The following is a 19,047-nucleotide window of genomic DNA, read 5'->3' as shown; positions in this document are numbered from 1 at the left end:
ATTAGAAGAAATTAACGTGGACTGCCAACACCATCTACATCTTAAAGTATATGGACGTGTGCAATTTTGTCTATGAAAATAAGAGGGAAATGATTCATATGAGATGGTATTCGCTGGTTTCAAAATTACAATCTCCTATGTACTCTTATGAAGTTTGTTGTGTTCATTGCGACTGCAGTGGAGCATGCATAGGCTCCACCCAAGCACAATGTTGCCGATAGAACAAGAAAGGTCTTCCACTGTCTGCTGGATGCTAGAATTGCTAATGCAGTAAGCACTAGAGCTGCTGCACTAAGCCCCTTTTTCCAAGCTGTAAAAGCTTTGACTACACTACTGCAACCCTTGCAATGGATCACATGGCGGAAATATCGGTTAGCCAAATTGGGAGCATGCATTGTTCCAATCCCACCTTTAGCTGGTGAAGATGCCGAAACTCCAGCAATGAGTCCTGCCGGTGCATGTTCTACCACTGCAGGTAGTTTAGGTGGAGATAAGGTGCTGTGACCAAAATAGTAAGGCATTCCATGCCCAACTTTATCCATCCACTTCCTGTATTCAGCAACCCATGTATCCGAGGACTTTAAATTAATGTACAACTCTTTTGTGGGAACCTTTTCTTTCATGAGTACCTCATTCTGGGATGACAAAAATCCCATATCTTGCTCGAAGACCTTGCTTGCATTCTGATGGAAATACCATTTAGGGAATAGCTTCGCCAATGGAGATCTTTTGGTTCCTCCAAACCTAACAATAAGCATAGATTTCCCTTGTCCAGTTGGTCTGCAAAGGAAGAGACCTGTAAAGTAGTGTTTTTCTCCATCTTTATCAACCAGTTCTCTGTTATTCTGAAGAACACATGGTGCATCAAAGCGTAAGAAGTTGGGCATGGATCCATCTTTTTCTTTACCCCACCAGCCAGCGAATCCTCTATCCGTACGTTCTGTTACCTCAAACAGAAGCGCCTGAGCATCTTCCCTTTTGGCAGTCCAATCAGTTCTATCATGAGAGATAGGGATATGTGCAGGATCCATGAGGTTCTCAAGGAGAATGGAGTGGTCGTATGGAAGTTCATGGATAGTTGAAGTGTCTTGAAACCCTGGTCTGGCGAAGTTCTCGAACCATGGTAGTTTTTCAGGGTTTGGTGGAGTCGTCTGTGACATCCATACCCATACAACTCCTTGGGACTCTTTCACATCATATGTCTTAACGCAAACTGAACGAGGAATTTTGGCATCAGCTGGAATCTGTTGTGAGAAAAGTCTTATCAACATATGGTAGCTTAATGCACTCTAACGAGGTAAATAAAAAATTTTATGTACATGCAGACCTGAGGTATCTTGACACATTTTCCATTGCCTTCAAATTGCCAACCATGGTACAGGCATTCAAGTCTACCATCGATCAATTGACCTTCAGATAGCTTGGCTAACCTTAAATCAAGAAGAGCTAAGGTGAAAAATCATTTAATATGAAGCTCAAGTTTTCAACTCAAACTGGTCCCATGAATAATTGCATGCTTACACATGGTAGGTTAGAGATGAAAGTGGCAAGGGATTACCTGTGGGGGCATCGATCTTGATAACAGTGAAGCACCCCGTTGCCATCTTTATACAAGACGAGCTGCTGGTCAAACACAGTGAGACCAAGAGGAGCATCATCAGGTACATCCTTGGTGAGGTAAAGTGGGTACCACTCGTCAGTCCAATTATAATCCGCCACGATCATATCCCCTTTGCTTTCCTCCTCACCACGATCATCACCTTCTCCTTTGCTCTGATCCAGAGAAGATGCACTCTTCAAATCAGTCACTGCATGGCATCTCACCTGGTTGTTTCCCAACTTCACTGGTTTAAAACCAAGTAATGGGTTGTTGAAACTTACGCTAATGGTTGTTAGTTTTGAGGTGGAAAGTGCCTTAGACAGATAAGTAGTGTGAGGGAGACATGGACTCAAAGATAGAGCCATGATATTGGGAAGAGTAAATTCCGGTATCAAAAAGGAAGAAGAAGAGGGGGGGAATGCTTAGAAAAGAGAGAAATCTTGCTATGAAACTGGGAGGGTGGGGGTTGCTTGCGGGAAGGTTGCTCTACTCGTAACCACACATTTTCTCAGAGAAGAGGAAAAGAAAGTTCACCAAACAAGGCGCAGCCTTGGTTCCACATCTTCACATCTGTTGCTTTACATTTGGACTTTTGGTCATTTGCTTCATCTAATTTTTTTTGTTATTTAGCAGCGCAGGACCCACTCGTGGCTTTCCTCTTTAAGCCAAAGAAAAAAAAAACATTTACGCTGCTACATTTGCACTGTGACCAGAGGGGATGTCAAAGGGTCCGAAACTACTCATTTCATGCGGTAGATTTGAGTTTTTAATTTATGGCTAAATTCTATAATTAGTCATTAAATTATAGATAAATTTTTATTTTGATCATTTAATCAAAAAAGAATAACAATTTGATTATTAAATTATTCAAAAACTTTTATTTAAATCATTAGATTGTTAAAATTGACGTTATATGACTTTGTTTATTCACACTACCTACATAATTAGAAGCTCTCTTTTCTTTTCTTTTTTACAATTTGGTTTTTTTCATAAAACAACTTGGAACTTTATGAATCTACAAATCAAAATTGAAGTAACTTTTTTCTTTAGTCTCTAACATTGATTGTTATATCGAGTTGGATTTACGGTATATTTTTTTACTCGTTAATGAGTATTGATCTACTATATTGATTGTCGAATCGTCACATAAAGCTTGCTTACGAAACATTTTTGTAAAAGAAAAACTTAAAAACCCAACGATGTAAATAAATTTTTTTTTAAATAATTTAATTATCAGACTGTAATTTTTTTAATTAAATAATTAAAATAAAAATTAGCACACAATTTAATATAATTTACAAATTAAGATTTTATTCAAAACTTAGATTCCACCCCGATGTGACAAAGTTACTTTAACTAATTAGTATCTTTATGCTTTTAATAATTAAATTATTAGTTAGACGATATTTTATATCAAATATAATAATTAATTTAACAAAACTTTTAATACGTAGACTGCAAACATGCATTATCTAATATTATAAATTAATGAGAAAAAAAAAATCATTATGACTCCCCTACGTTAGTGGGAAAGAAAACTCAATATTTGCCGTTCTCTTTCTCATAGATATCGATTATCCTCTATTAGTAAAAACATGCAGGATATGACAAATCTGATAGCTGTGCAGAATACTAATTTTGCTGGAATCAGGCCATTATGTGACCTATTGGTACAAAATAAATGATGCTTGGAAATCCATATTACAACAATGCTAATGAGGATTTGAGTTGCATAGACACCAATAATTTGTATTTGCCGCTACTGGCTCGTGCTTGCGGAAAAGACATTTATTTATATAATCATTGCAAGTTGATTTACTACATTGATTCATGCATTTTAGATAAGTAGAAATACAATACATTTTGGGTGGATATTATTACTACAGATATTGGTCTGAAAAGTATATTAATGGGGCTTTTTTCATGTTGGGATTCCCAAAACTGACCGTCCTTATATACAATTCTTTATTGTGCACAATGACTAGTTACTTCACAACACTATACGAACTTGACTGCTATCATATCTGAAGGGTCATTATTTTTCCCCATAAACTGTTCTTCATCCAGGTATTGATGGTTGGTGGGTGGGGAATATTGGGCTTAATAAATTTTATTTTAGGCTTGTGTTATCTTTCACTGCTTCACTGTCAATGTGAACGAAACATTTCCAGAACTAAAAAAAAACATGTTTTGGTTACCTCATCCTTTCTGGCATCGGGCTGGGCCTTTTCTCCACATTTGAAAATATCAAGTAAATGCTCCAGCATTATTTTTATCACAACTTGGATGATTCAATCTGTGCCAGTTTTGTCTTCGTACAATTTGGGTTTTTTAAAACAAAAATATTGAAGTCATTTAATAAGAGTTACGGTAACTTATTTAAAGTTATGAACCAATCCAACTAACAGATATTAAGACCGTGCTGCTAAAGCCATCATAGGTACTAGGTACTAGTATTGTAACATAAAGTTCCAAGGCTCTTGACATCAAATCCTAGGAGCCAAATACTTTATATACATAGAGTACATGCTAAAATAAAAAGAAGTACAATTTTTTTTAAAAAAAAGTTAAAAGTTAAATATATTTTTAAAAAAGTTTAAAGTGAATAACGGGAAACTAGAGGGATCATAAGTGTTATTATTCTATTTAATCAAGGACTAACCATTTGAATCAATTAATAAATATAATTAATAAGGTCTCCGTTTTGCAATTTGGGTAAAACGTACTATCGCATTATAATAATATTATTTTGAATCTTTCTTACTTTGTTGTTTTCCGACATCCAGAAACATGGGACATTGGTACCTTTTTTAGGACATGAGCATGAAGATAGAAGGAAATAAAGTGTTATGATCTATGCCAATGTCCCAAGTTCGCATGGGACAATAGATGCTGCCATGTCTGAAGAATAAAAACCTTTTATCATTTTAGCCAATTAATCATATAATATATTTCTTAAATAAGAGGTGGATACGAAAAATATTGACTGATTTTGAAACTCCACCCACAAAAACTAACCCAAGTTGCAACTTGCACAGTAATATTTTCTAATTGGCCACATGAGCATCTTTTATGGGGCTCATCACAGGGAAAAACAAACGACAAAACTCATGACCTTCCCAGGTATCATTAGTAATATAATTTAAACAATGTTAATTAAAGAAAACAAAATTGAACGTAAAAACTCTCAATAAACTATATATTTAAAAAAAAAAATTCTTTTCATCTTTTGTGAAGAAATCTGGTTTTTTGTGCCAAAAAAAAAAAGGGGTTTGGTCAAATCTGGTTTTTAGAGGACCTTCTTTCATCTAGAAAACGATTTCCTCTTCATCTACTTGAGACCTATATTTAGACGAAAGAGTTATTTTTTTATTACATTCGTTGATATATATAAGGTGTAAGAAAGTTCATGTAATCCATTTTGGGAACTTATTTTATCTGTCAACTCGTTTTCCAATCTTTTTCTTCATATAAAAATTTAGAAGGCTCAACATTGTTCTAGGAGTCGCTGCTGTTGATCGGATATACATGACCAATCTGAGCTTGACCAAGGTCATTGTTGATTTGGAGTGAGCTATAACATATATATGGTGGAAGAAGAGAATATAGAAGTAGCCTGTAGGAAGGCTGTGGAGGAAGATGATGGACCCAAAGGAGTATGTTACTGTTTTTGGGGTCCCATATATTGGTTTAAGATGCTTGCAGTGGAAATGCATTGGAGCTTCGTATTTGGAGTAGTATCGATTTATGGGATAAATCAGGGGTTGGGAGGGGCTCTTTCTCGCATCGGCACAGAGTATTACATGAAGGATGTTCAGAGGGTGCAGCCTTCCGAGGCTCAGGTTTATTCAGGGATTACTTCCATCCCTTGGATTATCAAGCCTATTTGGGGGCTTCTCACTGATGTTGTTCCAATAATGGGTTATCGAAGACGGCCTTACTTCATTTTATCAGGTAAGCCACACATTCTATTTCTACCTCTTCTTTCGTTGCCTATCTGAAATCTGATATTACCATAGTTACTGCCAGATCTGGTGCCTATTATTGATCAAATCTTGTCCATTTCTTCCTGTATATTCCAATATACTTAAGAAGCTGGGGGTGCGGTTCTCTAAAGGTCCATGTGTGGTCTGAGTATAACGATATTCGAATAAACTAGATCTCATTGTCCTGAGATGGAAATTGGCTTTGTTTTATTATGGTGGGAAACTAATTAGGAAATGGAATAAAACGATTGGTTATAATGATTATTATTTGACGCAGTCTTCTGATTCTCCATTTGTTAACTTGTAAATGTTAATCTTAGGTATGCTTGGTGTAGTTTCAATGCTTTTCATATCACTGCACAGCAAGCAGCAACTGGTTTTTGCCATCCTGGAATTAACAGCAGGAAATTTAGCGGGAGCTGTAGCTGATGTGACTGTTGATGCTTGTGTTGCACAGAACAGCATTAGTCACCCTTCTCGTGCAGCTGACATGCAAAGCTTGTGTACTTTGAGCTACTCTTTCGGTGGATTACTGGGATTCTCTATTAGTGGTGTTTTTATACACCTAATTGGTCCAAAGGTTGGCTTCTGTTTGATTTTTCTAGTCGATTTCTGCTATATTTCTTCGTTTTTCAAGGGATTTTCTTTTTCTCTGCTGCCTAATGTACATACAGGCTAAGGATTTATCTTGTTCCTTGGCAGGGGGTGTTCGGATTGCTGACTTTTCCCGCTGCACTTATATCTTTAGTTGGGATTCTGCTTTCCGAGCCCCAAGTGTCCAACTTTGCCTACAATGAGGTGTTGTTCGGCTTTTACAATTGACCCTTAGTTGCTCTAGTTTTCATACCTTAATGTTCTCTTCCTTATTCAGGTAAACCAGAAATTCCATGATGCTGCCAAATCTATGTGGACAACCTTGAAAGGTCCTGATGTTTGGAGGCCATGTTTATATATGTATATATCCACAATGGTGAGCTTGAATATAAATGAAGGGTTGTTTTATTGGTACACAGACTCGAAGGAGGGCCCATCTTTCTCTAAGGTATACGATTCTGCATTGGGGTAGTCTAGTCTAATCCTGAAGACAACCGTGTGTATGTGTGTGTGTATATGTTTATATACTCTATCATCAATTTCTCTGGTTTTTGCAGGAGGCTGTTGGTTACATTTTCTCAATGGGTGCTATTGGTTCCTTCTTGGGGGCATTATTGTACCAAAATGTGCTGAAGAATCGGTCCTTGCGAGACATGCTGTTCTGGACACAATTGCTGTTTGGTTTAGCAGGAATGCTAGACCTGATGTTGGTGCAACGAATGAATTTGAGATTCGGCATACCGGGTTATCTTTTCATTGTGATAGGTGAAGCTGTTTCTCAAATGATTTATCGCCTCAAATGGATGCCCCTCCTTGTGCTTTGTTCCAAGCTTTGCCCTTCAGGTATTGAGGGCACTTTTTTGCTTTGCTCATGTCAATCGGTAACTTTGGAGATCTTTCATCTTCGTGGGGTGGTGGCTTGCTGCTTCATATGTTGAATGTTACAAGGATAAAATTCGAGGATCTCTGGCTCGCCATATTGATCCGAAACATACTGAGAGTTTCTCCACTATGTCTATTGTTTTTGGTACCCAAAGGTGACCCCAACGCTTTCATGTTGAGTACCAAGGACGAGGCTGAAACCTCAGAGCCCGACAACATTGAGTTGGCATCTCTGATTCACAGCGTTGATGATAAGTTTTAACAAGAATCATTCAAATTAACTTTCAAGCTTGTGTAGCAGAGAATGATAGCCTGCTTTGCTTTCCCAATGGCATACATCATTATGCTCATGACATGGTGGCAAATTCAACGTTACTTCATGCCTCTACAATGGCTTAGAGAATATGATAATTAAGATGGCGCATTCTGCTATGCATAATATGCTTCCCAGACATTTGAATTCCAGTTCACAACAAAGCTCATCATCATAAATATGATCATTATCAAACAAACCAAAAGAGAATCTTTTGGATCAAGCTCTTGATGTTATTTATTTTGATAAATTCCGAAACCTTTTTCTACTAAAACCGAAAGGCATTAATTTAATCAAATTATATTATTGTGTCAAGATTTCATCATTAGTTCTGCTATTCTTGGATTAAAACATTCCAAGACATATGTTTATATTGTATTTTGTATCAATTATTAGTTCAATTAATTTAATTTTGTTAAGTTTAATTTAAATTTTATCAATTATTAGTTCATTTTTATTGTCATAATTTGATTATATTTTGTGATGTACTCATTTATATTGTGATTATTTAGACATATCTATTTTGTAAGAAAGTGGTAACCAACTCCATACTACTAGTGCGTGCCAAATCCAAGGGTCCAATTGGATTCTGCCACGTATTAGTTAAATGACGTAAAACATTTTAGTTTTGTTTGATCACAAGGAAAAAATGTCCCGAGCGGCGAATTTTATTTGTTTTCTTATGGAACGGATCAGAAATGCAAGAGAGGGTTTTACTGTCTAGCCGGTCAAATCAAATCTGTACTAAAGAGAAGCCTTCTTCTACCTTAGAACCATTGTCTCTCTGATCTGGTTTACACAGCTAGATAATACATATTTCTTCGACACAATACTGGTCTTGTCCTTCTCGAGATTGCATAGTTATAAGGGTGTAAGAAAATTTCTTCAACTGAAAAAACTGTAACCCTTGTAAACAAAATTACAAGGTTCTTGTTGTTGGTTTCCAAAAACTTAAGAAACCCATTTAGGGAACTCTGGTTTATTACCTGGTTTTCCATCTTTTTCACCGCATCTGAATTTTTTTAGCAGATTCATCATTGTTCTTGGAATCTCATCCTGGTGTTTAGTTGATGGAATATTCATGTCCTAGAAACAGAGTTGACCTGGATCGTGATCTATTTTAGTTAAGAGTTATGGTGGAGGAAGGGAATATTGGAGCCTCTAACAAGGCTGTGGAGGAAGATAATGGACCGAAAGGATTGTATTACTGTTTCTGGGGTCCAATATATTGGTTTAGGATGCTTGCCATGGAAACGCATTGGAGTTTTGTATTTGCAGTTGTATCCACTTATGGAATAAGCCAGGGATTGGGCGGGGCTCTTGCTCGTGTCGGCACCGAGTATTATATGAAGGATGTTCAAAAGGTTCAGCCTTCTGAGTCTCAGGTTTACACGGGGATTACTTCAATTCCTTGGATTGTCAAGCCTATTTGGGGTCTTCTCACAGATGTTATCCCCATTAGGGGGTATAGAAGACGACCCTATTTCATTCTATCTGGTAAATTACGCATTCTAACTTTCTCTTTACATTTTATCATGGTTGCCATATATGAAATTCTCATTCATATGTTCCCCATTCTGCCTGGTCTTGTAAATTTTAGGTAACTTAGATCTTTGCTTGTAGAATCGGAGCTTCCATTTTGCATCAAGCAATAGAGAATGATATTAAAAGATGGCATGTACAACATTGTTTTTTTTTTTTAAACTTTTAAAGTTAATATCAGGTTTGCTTGGTTTGGTATCCATGCTTGTAATATCATTGCACGGCAAGCTGCATCTGGTATTTGCCCTGATGGCATTGACAGCAGGAAGTGCTGGGGTTGCTATAGCAGATGTGACTGTTGATGCATGTGTAGCACAGAACAGCAATAAGAATCCTTCCCTTGCAGCTGACATGCAAAGCTTGTGTAGTTTGATGTCTGCCATTGGAGCTCTCATAGGATTCTCTATCAGTGGTGTTTTTGTTCACCTAATTGGCCCTAAGGTTGGCTGTCATTTACCACCATTATCAGTTTATGCAATTTTAATTTATATTTTGACTCTTTTGTTTCCTATAGATGTTAATTGGCTTCTGGCTTCTACTTGCCAGGGGGTGTTTGGATTGCTGACTATCCCAGCTGCCCTTGTTTTCTCAGTTGGGATTGTCCTTCTCGAGCCCCATGATGCCAACTTTGCCTACAAAGAGGTATTCTTTGGCTCTTATTATTGAATCTATGTTGATCTTGCATTCATATTCTAAATTCTCTTCTTGACTCAGGTAAGCGAGAAGTTCCTCGATGCTGGCAAGGCTATGTGGAGAACATTGAAATGTCCCGAGGTCTGGAGGCCCTGTTTATATATGTATCTATCCTTCGCACTAAGCTTGAATATAAATGAAGGATTGTTCTATTGGTACACAGACTCGAAGGAGGGTCCCTTATTCTCTCAGGTATATGATTCTGCACTAAAGTCCTTCGACACTCAATGCAACCATGTGTGTATATCGATGTTCTTGTCCTTTGAACTTGAGAAATAGATCATATCACAAGGTCTTAAAGAAATACAAAGCGACTATGCAAGTGCACATTTTAATTTCTAAGAGTATTGAACCTGCTGTTCCTCTTTCTTATGCAGGAGACTATTGGTTACATTTTCTCATTTGGTGCAGTTGGTGCACTCTTGGGGGCAATACTCTACCAAAATATATTGAAGGATCATCCTTTTCGAGACTTGCTTTTCTGGATTCAGTTATTCTATGGTTTGGCAGGGATGTTAGATCTGATATTGGTGCTGCGAATAAACTTGAAGTTTGGAATACCGGATTCTGTCTTTGTTGTGATCGGCGAAGCTGTAACTCAAATGATTGGACGACTCAAATGGATGCCCCTTCTTGTACTGAGTGCAAAGCTTTGTCCTTCAGGTATTGAAGGCACATTCTTTGCCTTGCTCATGTCGATTGATAACTTTGGACTTCTATCATCCTCATGGGGAGGAGGCTTGCTGCTTCACACGTTGAATGTTACTCGAACCAAATTCGGAAATCTTTGGCTGGCGATATTGATTCGAAACATATTCAGACTTTCTCCTCTTGGTGTTTTGTTTTTGATTCCCAGAGGTGACCCCAACTCTTCCATTCTTCCAACTGAAATGTTGGGTAGCGAAGATGAGACGGTAGCTGAAGAATCCAGTAACGTTGAATTGGTCTCACTTGTTAACAGCGTCGACGGTAGATAATCTATAAAACAATCATACAGTCCCACACAAGCACGCATTTATTTGAAACTTAGTGGAAATCAATGAATTCTAGTCAGCGGTGCGCAATGAAGATTTCCACGAGATGATTTCCTATCATAAAATTCTTACACGTCTGTTTTCCCTGCATGAATGGCTTGTGAAATCAAGTTTAGATCAAAGCCTGAAATAAAGTTTTGTTTTTACAGAAGTGATGAAACATTAGATATGTTGAGTACATGAATGAATGAATTGAATTGAACTCTCAGCTTCATATAATTATTTCATTTTAAACCCTTAAAAGTGCCATGTACATTTGACCGCCGAATCAAGCTAATATAATTGTTTTCTTTTATATAAATTAATTAAAATATAAAAAATAAACGGATGGGGCTAATGGGCCTTGGCATCCATTAACAAACGCAATAAATAAGGGCCGAAGCAATAAGAACGTAGAGAAGAATAGGTCAAATTGAGCCTTTTGGCTTTTGTTGGATGTGTAACCAAACAGGAAATAAGGGAATGGAGATTTGACCTTATTCCGGATTAGGGTTAACTTTTCACCACCCAACTATCACCGTTGTGGTTTCTTTAGGCGCCAAACATCGCGTTTCTCCTCTCTCATCCTCGGGGTACACTTTTTTCTTTACTTTTTATGTTCTTGGATTCCAATTTCGTCAATGTTCTTGTTGAAAGAGAATTCTTTACGAGTATTTTGGAAATATACTCTATTTGTGTTTCAAAGGATTGAAATTTTAAGACTGTTTCGATTACTTAATTTTCGGCGGAGTAAGTCTTTTCTTTGTTTTTCTTTATTTTTGTCTACTTTCCCGCTTTGGATTTTTCCTAAAGTCTGAAACTTTTAAGTTGAAAGAGTTATAACGTTGGAATCTGGCTCTGGTTGAGGACATTGATTCTTTGAAACTGAATATTTTCTCAGTTTTGTTTGCATAAATGTCCCTTTTTGTTGATTGAAAAACGTGCCACAGGAATATATAGCGATGGGTAGCCAAACGCCTACATCTATTGATCGTACGAGGACATACTGGACACCTACAATGGAGCGATATTTCATTGATCTTATGCTGGAGCAGATGCATAGAGGGAATAGGATTGGCCATACATTCACTAAACAAGCCTGGACTGACATGCTTGCCGTCTTCAATGCAAACTTCGGATCTCAATATGACAAAGATGTCTTAAAAAGTCGTTATACAAACTTGTGGAAGCAATTCAATGATGTCAAGAATCTTCTTGGCCAGAATGGGTTTTCTTGGGATGAATCTCGACAAATGGTGGTAGCTGATGATTATGTCTGGAATGCCTACATCAAGGTGCTGCAACCCCTTTGCCATTTACTTGTACCTGATAATTGTCCGAATTCTCTATAGTAAAATATAGTGAGATACATGCAGGCTTACCCTGATGCACGATGCTACAAGACGAAAGCAGTGCTGAATTTCAATGATTTGTGCTTGATATATGGGTATACAACTGCAGATGGAAGATACAGTCGATCTAGTCATGATTTGGACTTTGATGATGAAGTCCAAGGGTTAAATATGGGTGTGTATCAGTTTTATATAATAAACCTCAATTGTGATAGTAGCTATGATTTTGACTGAGAAGTATGTGATCCATATTATAGGTCACTTTTGTGCTGCCAATGCTTCTTTTCTGGTAATATGAGAGAAGAATTAGAAAAGAAAAGTAAGAAAATAGTAGCGAGTTACTTCATTCTGCAGTTCCTAGACCATTTGTGTAGTGGGAAATGGTCCCAAGTCATTTTTGTCCCAAAGTTCACCATTTTACCATTCGAGTTTCATTCTACAAATCCAAACTAGGTTTCTAAGTTGCAATTTCTCATAAACTAAGCCAAACTTCTACTGTACTTGTAGTTTGTTTGCCAATTTTTTTTCCTTCAAAAGTCATTAATACTTTGATGTAACTTGATCTCCTTGGATACAGAAGTGTTTTAGTTGAGGGAAAAAAGGAAAATCAGAACCTTTAGTTTTACTGCTATCATCATTTTTATTAACTTTTTATATTAATGGTTTTATATGCTAACGTAAGATATGGATGGATTTATATTCTAATGTCAGATATATGCTTTCACTTGCATGTTCCCCAACTTTTTAGGTGATGCAATGGGCAGTTTACCCTCAACCAATAATGAGCGCCCAAGAACTGAATGGAATGCAGAAATGGACCAATATTTTATTGAGCTTATGCTTGACCAAGCAGGAAAAGGCAATAAGGTTGATAATACATTCAACAAACAAGCATGGACAGACATGCTTGCTTTATTTAATGCAAAGTTTGGTCCTCAACATGGGAAGAGGGTTTTGAGACATAGATATAAGAAACTGTGGAAGTACTACAGTGATATGAAAGTTATTCTAAACCAGAATGGTTTCACGTGGGATGAATCGCAGCTAGTGATCACAGCTGATAATGCTGTTTGGGATGCTTATATAAAGGTATGAGTTTGTGAAGATGTTTTCATCAATCTCATTAGCACATGACCTGCATGCATATGATATATTAATGATAATTTATACTTAATGTAGGCACATCCTCATGCTCGAACATATAGAATGAAAACCCTTCCAAACTTCAACGATTTGGGCCTAATATATGGTGAAGCAATTGATGAAGGAAGTCTTAATAATTTGACCCAGGAATGTGACATCTCCAGAGCAACAGCTGGTGAGATCCAAATTTCTAACAGTAAATCAGATTCAAAATGATTCTGATTCTCGCTATGTATTATACAGAATTGCAGCTAGAGTCTACTAGGGGAGTGATAATGTATCAACTGGTTACAAGAGAAGCTCATCAACATATTAGTAGCATTGTTTTCAATTAAGTTTTAAGTTCAGGGATATCATCTATGAAAAACCTGAGTTGCACAGCTTGTCATCTTGAGCGTTGATCAGTTTTCTTATCTTTCCTTTTCTGGCCTACCAGATAAGAAACTGAAATTATAAAACTAATGGTACTGTGCATTAGAGGCAGGTTACAATATACTTCTTACATGAAATCTCAAGGTTATTCGATGAATAAACTTTTTCTCCGTCTTCATCTTCCGGTCAGTATTTTCTCCTAACTAGGTCTTTTAATTTGCAGGTGATAGGAAGGGAAGCATGAATTGTGATCGTACAAGAACATTTTGGACTCCACCAATGGACCGATATCTCATTGACTTGTTGCTAGACCAGGTCCATAGAGGGAATAAACTTGGACAGACATTCTTAACACAGGCTTGGGTTGACATGGTTAGGTCGTTCAATGTCAAATTTGGTTCTCACTATGATAAAGATGTTCTCAAGAATCGATACAAACATCTAAGGAGACTGTACAACGACATAAAGATTCTTCTTGAGCAAAGTGGATTCTCATGGGATGAAACAAGGGACATGGTGATAGCTGAAGATAGTGTCTGGAATGCTTACATCAAGGTGATTTCTTTTATTTTATTTTCTTGTTGCTGATGGAGCATTTGTCCTGTTTCTCACATGAAGTACATGCAGTCACATCCAGATGCTCGATCATACAGAGTTAAAACTGTGCCAAGCTATCACAAATTGCGTGTAATATTTGGACAAGAAAATTGTGAAGTAAGATACAACAGATTGACTCAAAAAGCAGGCACTGATGATGATTCAACCGTCTTGATGACCTCTAATGGTACATATAATCTATTATCTTGTTTCATTTTTTATTTGTTGGTTAGTTTTTTCTCTTTCTTTTCTAAATTAGGATTAGCATATATCTAGCACAGGTAGATAGCCCAATGCGGTCTGAAAAATGATAAGGGATTGGATGCCATAAGAATTGTTTTACTTTTGTTTTCCTTTTTTACTTGTTCACTGATGCATGTTTTATATATTCATGCAGGTAATGAGAAAAATGACCATTTACCTGGTGGTATTCATCATCTTGAACTTGAGTGGACAACCCCAATGGAACAATTTTTTATGGGCCTTCTGCTAGAACAGGTTCGGGAACAGAATAAGATAGCTCAGGCATTCAATGAACAGGCATGGGTTCATATGGTTGAATCATTCAATGAAAAGTTTCAGCTTCAATTGGACAAGAACATATTGGAAAATCACTACATCTGCTTGCTGAAACAATACAATGACATTTGTGATCTTCTCAATCATAATGGGTTTATTTGGGATAATGATAAGAAAATGGTTGTGGCAAACAATGATGTCTGGGAAGTTTATATGAAGGTACGTTCATTACTCTTTTAGTTTATCATTTAGGCCATAACTCTCCTGTTGATAACCCAGTCCTAGCATAACATCATATGCCGGTAAGGTATACCCATGTAGTATTAGCCTCTTTTCTCTGCATATTCTATTAAAAGAGATATCTGTTGATATTCATATATCATTCTTAGTATAGTCAATAGTATGTTTTTTACATGCAAATTCTTACAGGAACACCCAGATGCAGTGTCGTACAGGGATAAAGTCTTGGGCAGTTATGGTGATTTGTGCAAGATTTTCAGAGATGAAGTATTAGAAGGAATACCATGTGGTCAGGTTCTAGGAGAGGGAACTGATTGTTTTGCCTCTGAAGTTATTTTGGATAGAGCATCTGGAAACTTACAAACTCTTAGTGGGGATATTAATTTGTCTGATCAACAGATGAAACGGTCAATTGCAACACCACAGTTGGAACGAGCAAGCAAGGCACAGAAAACCGAGCAGGAGATGCAGAAGATGCTATCCAAGATGGCTGGTGCAGTCACAAGATTGGCAAGGAAGAATGGAAATAAGAACTATTCAACAATAGAAAATGCAGTTGATGCACTTCAAGCCCTTCCGGACATGGATGATGAGCTCCTGTTGGATGCTTGTGATCTACTGGAAGATGAGAGAAAAGCAAAAACATTTTTGGCTTTGGACATTACATTACGAAAGAAGTGGTTGCTCAGAAAACTTAGGTCATAGAAGTAGCCTTTGCTGTGTTAAATTCTGGGAATATTTGACATTTTCTTTTCCTTTCCACAACGAGCATAGCATTTATATTCCAAGTCCCGTCCAGTATGCAAGGAGGCAAGGTTTACAGAACCTGGTTCTAAAATTTTGTAGCATATGAGCTGGTAATGTTGTCTAACTTCCAACATTTTAATGTTTCTGGAGGTTCTTTTGTTAATGATGTTGGAAGGGAGTTGAACGATGCTTTGCAAGGCTTGTAATGTACTGAAGGAAGACGAAGAGTCATGCACATCGTCCTGCCTGTCTCACTTCTCCGAAACGTCTAAACCGAACCCTATTACCCTAATTAGGAATTAATAGTAATTACTTGAAAGATTGCATTTTGTTATATACTTGAGTTTCAGGGAGTAGCGAAGAAGTATCAAAAATTGCGTTCGTATTATTTCTTTAAATAAAATAAAAATGAAAATAACTCAATTTTTACTGTACAAAATTGCATTATTCATGAGTCCATTACCTATTGGTTGGAAAAACCACCAAAATAAAGGCGAAAAGGTTAAAGATCTAAAAGAAGCTCTGGACTTCTTTCTCATTCTTTGGGACAAGTTCTAACCCCTCATCATCTGATGTTACAGTCGAATGCGTTATCAAAATATCTTGAGGAATCAAAGCATCTGACGGATCAGCCTTTGGGACAAGAAAAATCAAACCCAGAGTTGCAATTCTCAGTATGTTCCTAATGAGAATTACCAACCATAGGTTTGTGAAATCTGTCCTAGTCACATGAAAAACGTGAAGAACCATTCCTCCTCCCCATTTGGAGGTCAAGGAACCAAGGCTATCTATGCACATTAACAATGCAAAAAATGTGCCTTCAATGCCTAAAGGGCAAAGCCTAGTGCTTAATACAATCATGGGAATCCACCTTATTCTACTTATAATTCGTGATATGCATTCTTCAGTGATAACAAAGAAGTAATCTGGAATCCCAAGCACTAAATTCCATCGAAGAATGAAGATTAGATCGAGCATTCCAGATGCGCCGTAAAGGAGCTGAGCGAAAAAGAGTAGGTTTCTGAATGGGATGTCTTTGAGTGTCTTGTGATAGATCAGGACCCCCACCATTGAAGCCATTGCACCAATTGCATATATGGCCCCAACAGATTCCTGCACGTAAGAAACCGTGAAAAGGATAATACAGTGGAGCATTCTACTATTTTCATCTGGTGTAGTTGAGAAAAAACCTGAGAAAATCCAGGACCAGCTTTGGGGTCTGTGTACCAATAAAATTGCCCTTCATGAGTACTAATACTGAGAGCCAAAGATAGGTACATGTAGAGCGATGGCTTCCACACTTGAGGGAACTTGATTGTCTGATACATGCCCTTTACGGCCACCCCTAAGGTTTCCATTTTCTGCATACGCATCCACATACGTAAATATTAGTATACAAATGTTTCCGAACTACTACAAGTGTCCATTGTTTTCTCAATCTGATGAAATACGGAATGGGATGTTTAGCTAATCTTGTTTGACAGAGTTATAAGCCATTCGCCTCTGTTTCATGAAAATGATAATGAGAAGGCAAGCACATCTTTTCAGGGATGAAACTATGTAAAACAAAATTAACCATTTGCTATGGTTCAGATTGTTTGGATTGATTGATGTGCTATTTGGTAAGCCAAAAATTGCTATCTTCACTAATTCATATGATCCAAACGAAGGTGGAGCCTGTGCAGGCAGTCTCATGGCGAAATGGCTCTAATGGTTTACTATATTGCAACAACATAGCGTTATGAAGGAGAGAACTTAACAGGAAAATAGAAAATCTAACCTTCTGCTTCTCGGGGTGAAGACGGGGAGATCTCATTTCATAAATCACAAAGCCCAACACTGTGATAAAAACTGGGGGGATTGCCATTAGAATTAAAGCTCCCTGTAATAATCATTTATACAGAAGAATGTTTCAGTTGTTATAACTTTGTTTCCCTAAAAACATAATCAAAGGTCAATTTTAAGCTAACCTGAGCTCCGAGATGGTGAACAAAAAATCCACTGGTGGAATAACCAATTAAAGCCCCAGCAGAGGAGCAAAATCCACAAAGGCTCTGCATATCCGGAGCCAAGGATCGAACCTCGATACTATTTGTAGCAATGCATGCATCAATTGTCACATCTGCTATAGCCATGCCTGCTGCAATTCCTATAAAGCAACTCAATGCTAAAGCAGCAGACAAATTACAAATTAGAGCAACCATCAATGCAGAGACACCCCCAAGAACACCAGCAAGCACAAAGTAAGGTCTTCTTCTATATCCTCTTATTGGGAAAACATCAGTGAGTAAACCCCAAACAGGTTTCATAATCCACGGGATATAGTATAGACCTATGTATAATTGAACCACGGAGGGCTGCACTTTTTGAACATCTTTCCAATAGTAATCCGTGACTACTTTGAAGAAAGAACCGGAGAAGCCTAAGTTGAGTCCATAAACTATAACTATCCCAATGATGAAAGTTGGATTTAGCTGAGAAGATAGCATCGGTATCCATTGAATTGGCTCGAGGAAAACCGAGAAAATATTGCTACTCTTGCTAGCCTCAGCTGAATCAAGGTTGCCTAGGTTTGAAATGCAGGCGGATTCTTGGGATATACTCGACCGAGATTCTTCAACAAGTCCCTCTTTTTCGAAGGAAGCCATTGTCTTGATGTGTAAAGAAACACAGATATTTGCAAACGGCTCTGTAGATTAAAGAAGGGCGAAACGTTGACTACAGGGTCTTCTCATACATTTACAGCCTTCCCCAGTTTTTCATATGAAAATTATATTGTATTGCGGAGGAATTCACTATAGTTGACTAAAATATATCGCATCTCGTTCCTTTCAACACGCTAAGGTCGTGGAGTAGTTGGCTGCGAGGCAAAGTTTTTAATTTGCTTTAGGAAAATGGTTAACAATGTCGTATTTATTGTTAAAATCTTAATCATTTTAAAAAATTGTACCATCCAATTTGGGATGAATTAAGAACATTTGTCAGTTTTGGTTAAAACTTAATTATCATCATGAATTGGGCACATTTTCTTAATTAGTTTGGACACCAACTGTTGTTTCCTTCAGAATTCTATCATACAGCACAAAATAAATCTGTTTTAATTATGTTCCATGGTCCAATCTACAAGTATAACACTATTATATTTTATTAGAAAATACAAATAAATATTGAATATTTTTCTTCGGGAATTGCTCAACCTAAACCAATCGTAGTCATTCAAGACAATATTTAATTATGGTTTATAGAGTTGGCTCAGACTAAACTGCTGCAATTTCATCTAACCAAATTATTAAAATCCTCAACTTGATTTAATTTAATTACCTCACACGTTGCCAAGCTTGTTTCTTCTGTCTTCTCTAAGTACAGAAAATGGAAAATGGGAAATGGAAATAAATAAATAAATAAAAGGCTTGTCCTGTCCACTCTCACCCATTGCCACTTCATAAACTTGGTT

General features: G+C 37.2%; 4 protein-coding genes and 1 pseudogene across 6 annotated transcripts; 3 read left to right on the top strand and 2 right to left on the bottom strand.

The window, feature by feature from the left end:
* Nucleotides 1–79: 79 nt before the first annotated feature.
* On the bottom strand, nt 80–2,229 carry LOC107958971 (protein TIC 55, chloroplastic). The gene is made up of 3 exons (XM_016894899.2): nt 1,559–2,229; nt 1,328–1,430; nt 80–1,244 (listed from the first exon to the last, which is right to left on the bottom strand). The coding sequence occupies exons 1-3, from the start codon at nt 1,963–1,965 to the stop codon at nt 126–128; spliced, it is 1,629 nt and encodes a 542-aa protein (XP_016750388.1). The 5' UTR covers nt 1,966–2,229; the 3' UTR covers nt 80–125.
* Nucleotides 2,230–4,862: 2,633 nt separating this feature from the next.
* Nucleotides 4,863–7,785, top strand: LOC107958972 (probable folate-biopterin transporter 2; annotated as a pseudogene).
* Nucleotides 7,786–8,015: 230 nt separating this feature from the next.
* LOC107958973 (probable folate-biopterin transporter 2) lies at nt 8,016–10,846 on the top strand. The gene is made up of 5 exons (XM_016894901.2): nt 8,016–8,872; nt 9,099–9,358; nt 9,464–9,559; nt 9,632–9,802; nt 9,988–10,846. The coding sequence occupies exons 1-5, from the start codon at nt 8,509–8,511 to the stop codon at nt 10,585–10,587; spliced, it is 1,491 nt and encodes a 496-aa protein (XP_016750390.2). The 5' UTR covers nt 8,016–8,508; the 3' UTR covers nt 10,588–10,846.
* Nucleotides 10,847–11,043: 197 nt separating this feature from the next.
* LOC107958975 (uncharacterized) lies at nt 11,044–15,927 on the top strand. Of its 3 annotated transcripts, none has more exons than XM_016894902.2 (9): nt 11,044–11,216; nt 11,574–11,918; nt 12,000–12,150; nt 12,724–13,064; nt 13,155–13,293; nt 13,714–14,045; nt 14,118–14,274; nt 14,485–14,825; nt 15,036–15,927. In XM_016894902.2, the coding sequence occupies exons 2-9, from the start codon at nt 11,586–11,588 to the stop codon at nt 15,549–15,551; spliced, it is 2,310 nt and encodes a 769-aa protein (XP_016750391.1). In that variant the 5' UTR covers nt 11,044–11,216; nt 11,574–11,585; the 3' UTR covers nt 15,552–15,927. The 3 variants fall into 3 exon arrangements, with proteins under 3 accessions (XP_016750391.1, XP_016750392.1, XP_016750393.1); XM_016894903.2 differs by having other exon boundaries at nt 11,072–11,373; XM_016894904.2 differs by lacking the exon at nt 11,044–11,216 and having other exon boundaries at nt 11,780–11,918; nt 11,986–12,150.
* A 31-nt stretch (nt 15,928–15,958) lies between these two features.
* Nucleotides 15,959–18,375, bottom strand: LOC107958976 (probable folate-biopterin transporter 6). Its single transcript, XM_016894906.2, has 4 exons — nt 17,564–18,375; nt 17,374–17,475; nt 16,784–16,954; nt 15,959–16,706 (listed from the first exon to the last, which is right to left on the bottom strand). Exons 1-4 carry the CDS (start codon nt 18,239–18,241, stop codon nt 16,104–16,106), a joined length of 1,554 nt encoding a protein of 517 aa, XP_016750395.1. The 5' UTR covers nt 18,242–18,375; the 3' UTR covers nt 15,959–16,103.
* Between the last annotated feature and the right edge of the window lie 672 nt (nt 18,376–19,047).

This window comes from Gossypium hirsutum, chromosome A05 (assembly GCF_007990345.1).
Source record: "Gossypium hirsutum isolate 1008001.06 chromosome A05, Gossypium_hirsutum_v2.1, whole genome shotgun sequence".
Lineage (NCBI taxonomy): Eukaryota > Viridiplantae > Streptophyta > Magnoliopsida > Malvales > Malvaceae > Gossypium > Gossypium hirsutum.
This window is presented reverse-complemented; position numbering and strand designations above follow the sequence as displayed.

Coding starts and splice junctions, on each gene's coding strand:
- LOC107958971 (XM_016894899.2), bottom strand. CDS start 1,965: ATGGCTCTATCTTTGAGTCCATGTCTCCCTCACACTACTTATCTGTCT. Junction 1,431..1,558: donor CAAGATCGATGCCCCCACAG/GTAATCCCTTGC, acceptor TCTTGATTTAAG/GTTAGCCAAGCTATCTGAAG. Junction 1,245..1,327: donor AATGTGTCAAGATACCTCAG/GTCTGCATGTAC, acceptor TTCTCACAACAG/ATTCCAGCTGATGCCAAAAT.
- LOC107958973 (XM_016894901.2), top strand. CDS start 8,509: ATGGTGGAGGAAGGGAATATTGGAGCCTCTAACAAGGCTGTGGAGGAA. Junction 9,359..9,463: donor TTCACCTAATTGGCCCTAAG/GTTGGCTGTCAT, acceptor TCTACTTGCCAG/GGGGTGTTTGGATTGCTGAC. Junction 9,560..9,631: donor CCAACTTTGCCTACAAAGAG/GTATTCTTTGGC, acceptor TTCTTGACTCAG/GTAAGCGAGAAGTTCCTCGA.
- LOC107958975 (XM_016894902.2), top strand. CDS start 11,586: ATGGGTAGCCAAACGCCTACATCTATTGATCGTACGAGGACATACTGG. Junction 14,046..14,117: donor TCTGGAATGCTTACATCAAG/GTGATTTCTTTT, acceptor AAGTACATGCAG/TCACATCCAGATGCTCGATC. Junction 14,275..14,484: donor CGTCTTGATGACCTCTAATG/GTACATATAATC, acceptor ATATTCATGCAG/GTAATGAGAAAAATGACCAT.
- LOC107958976 (XM_016894906.2), bottom strand. CDS start 18,241: ATGGCTTCCTTCGAAAAAGAGGGACTTGTTGAAGAATCTCGGTCGAGT. Junction 17,476..17,563: donor TTCACCATCTCGGAGCTCAG/GTTAGCTTAAAA, acceptor TGATTATTACAG/GGAGCTTTAATTCTAATGGC. Junction 16,707..16,783: donor CTGGTCCTGGATTTTCTCAG/GTTTTTTCTCAA, acceptor TCTTACGTGCAG/GAATCTGTTGGGGCCATATA.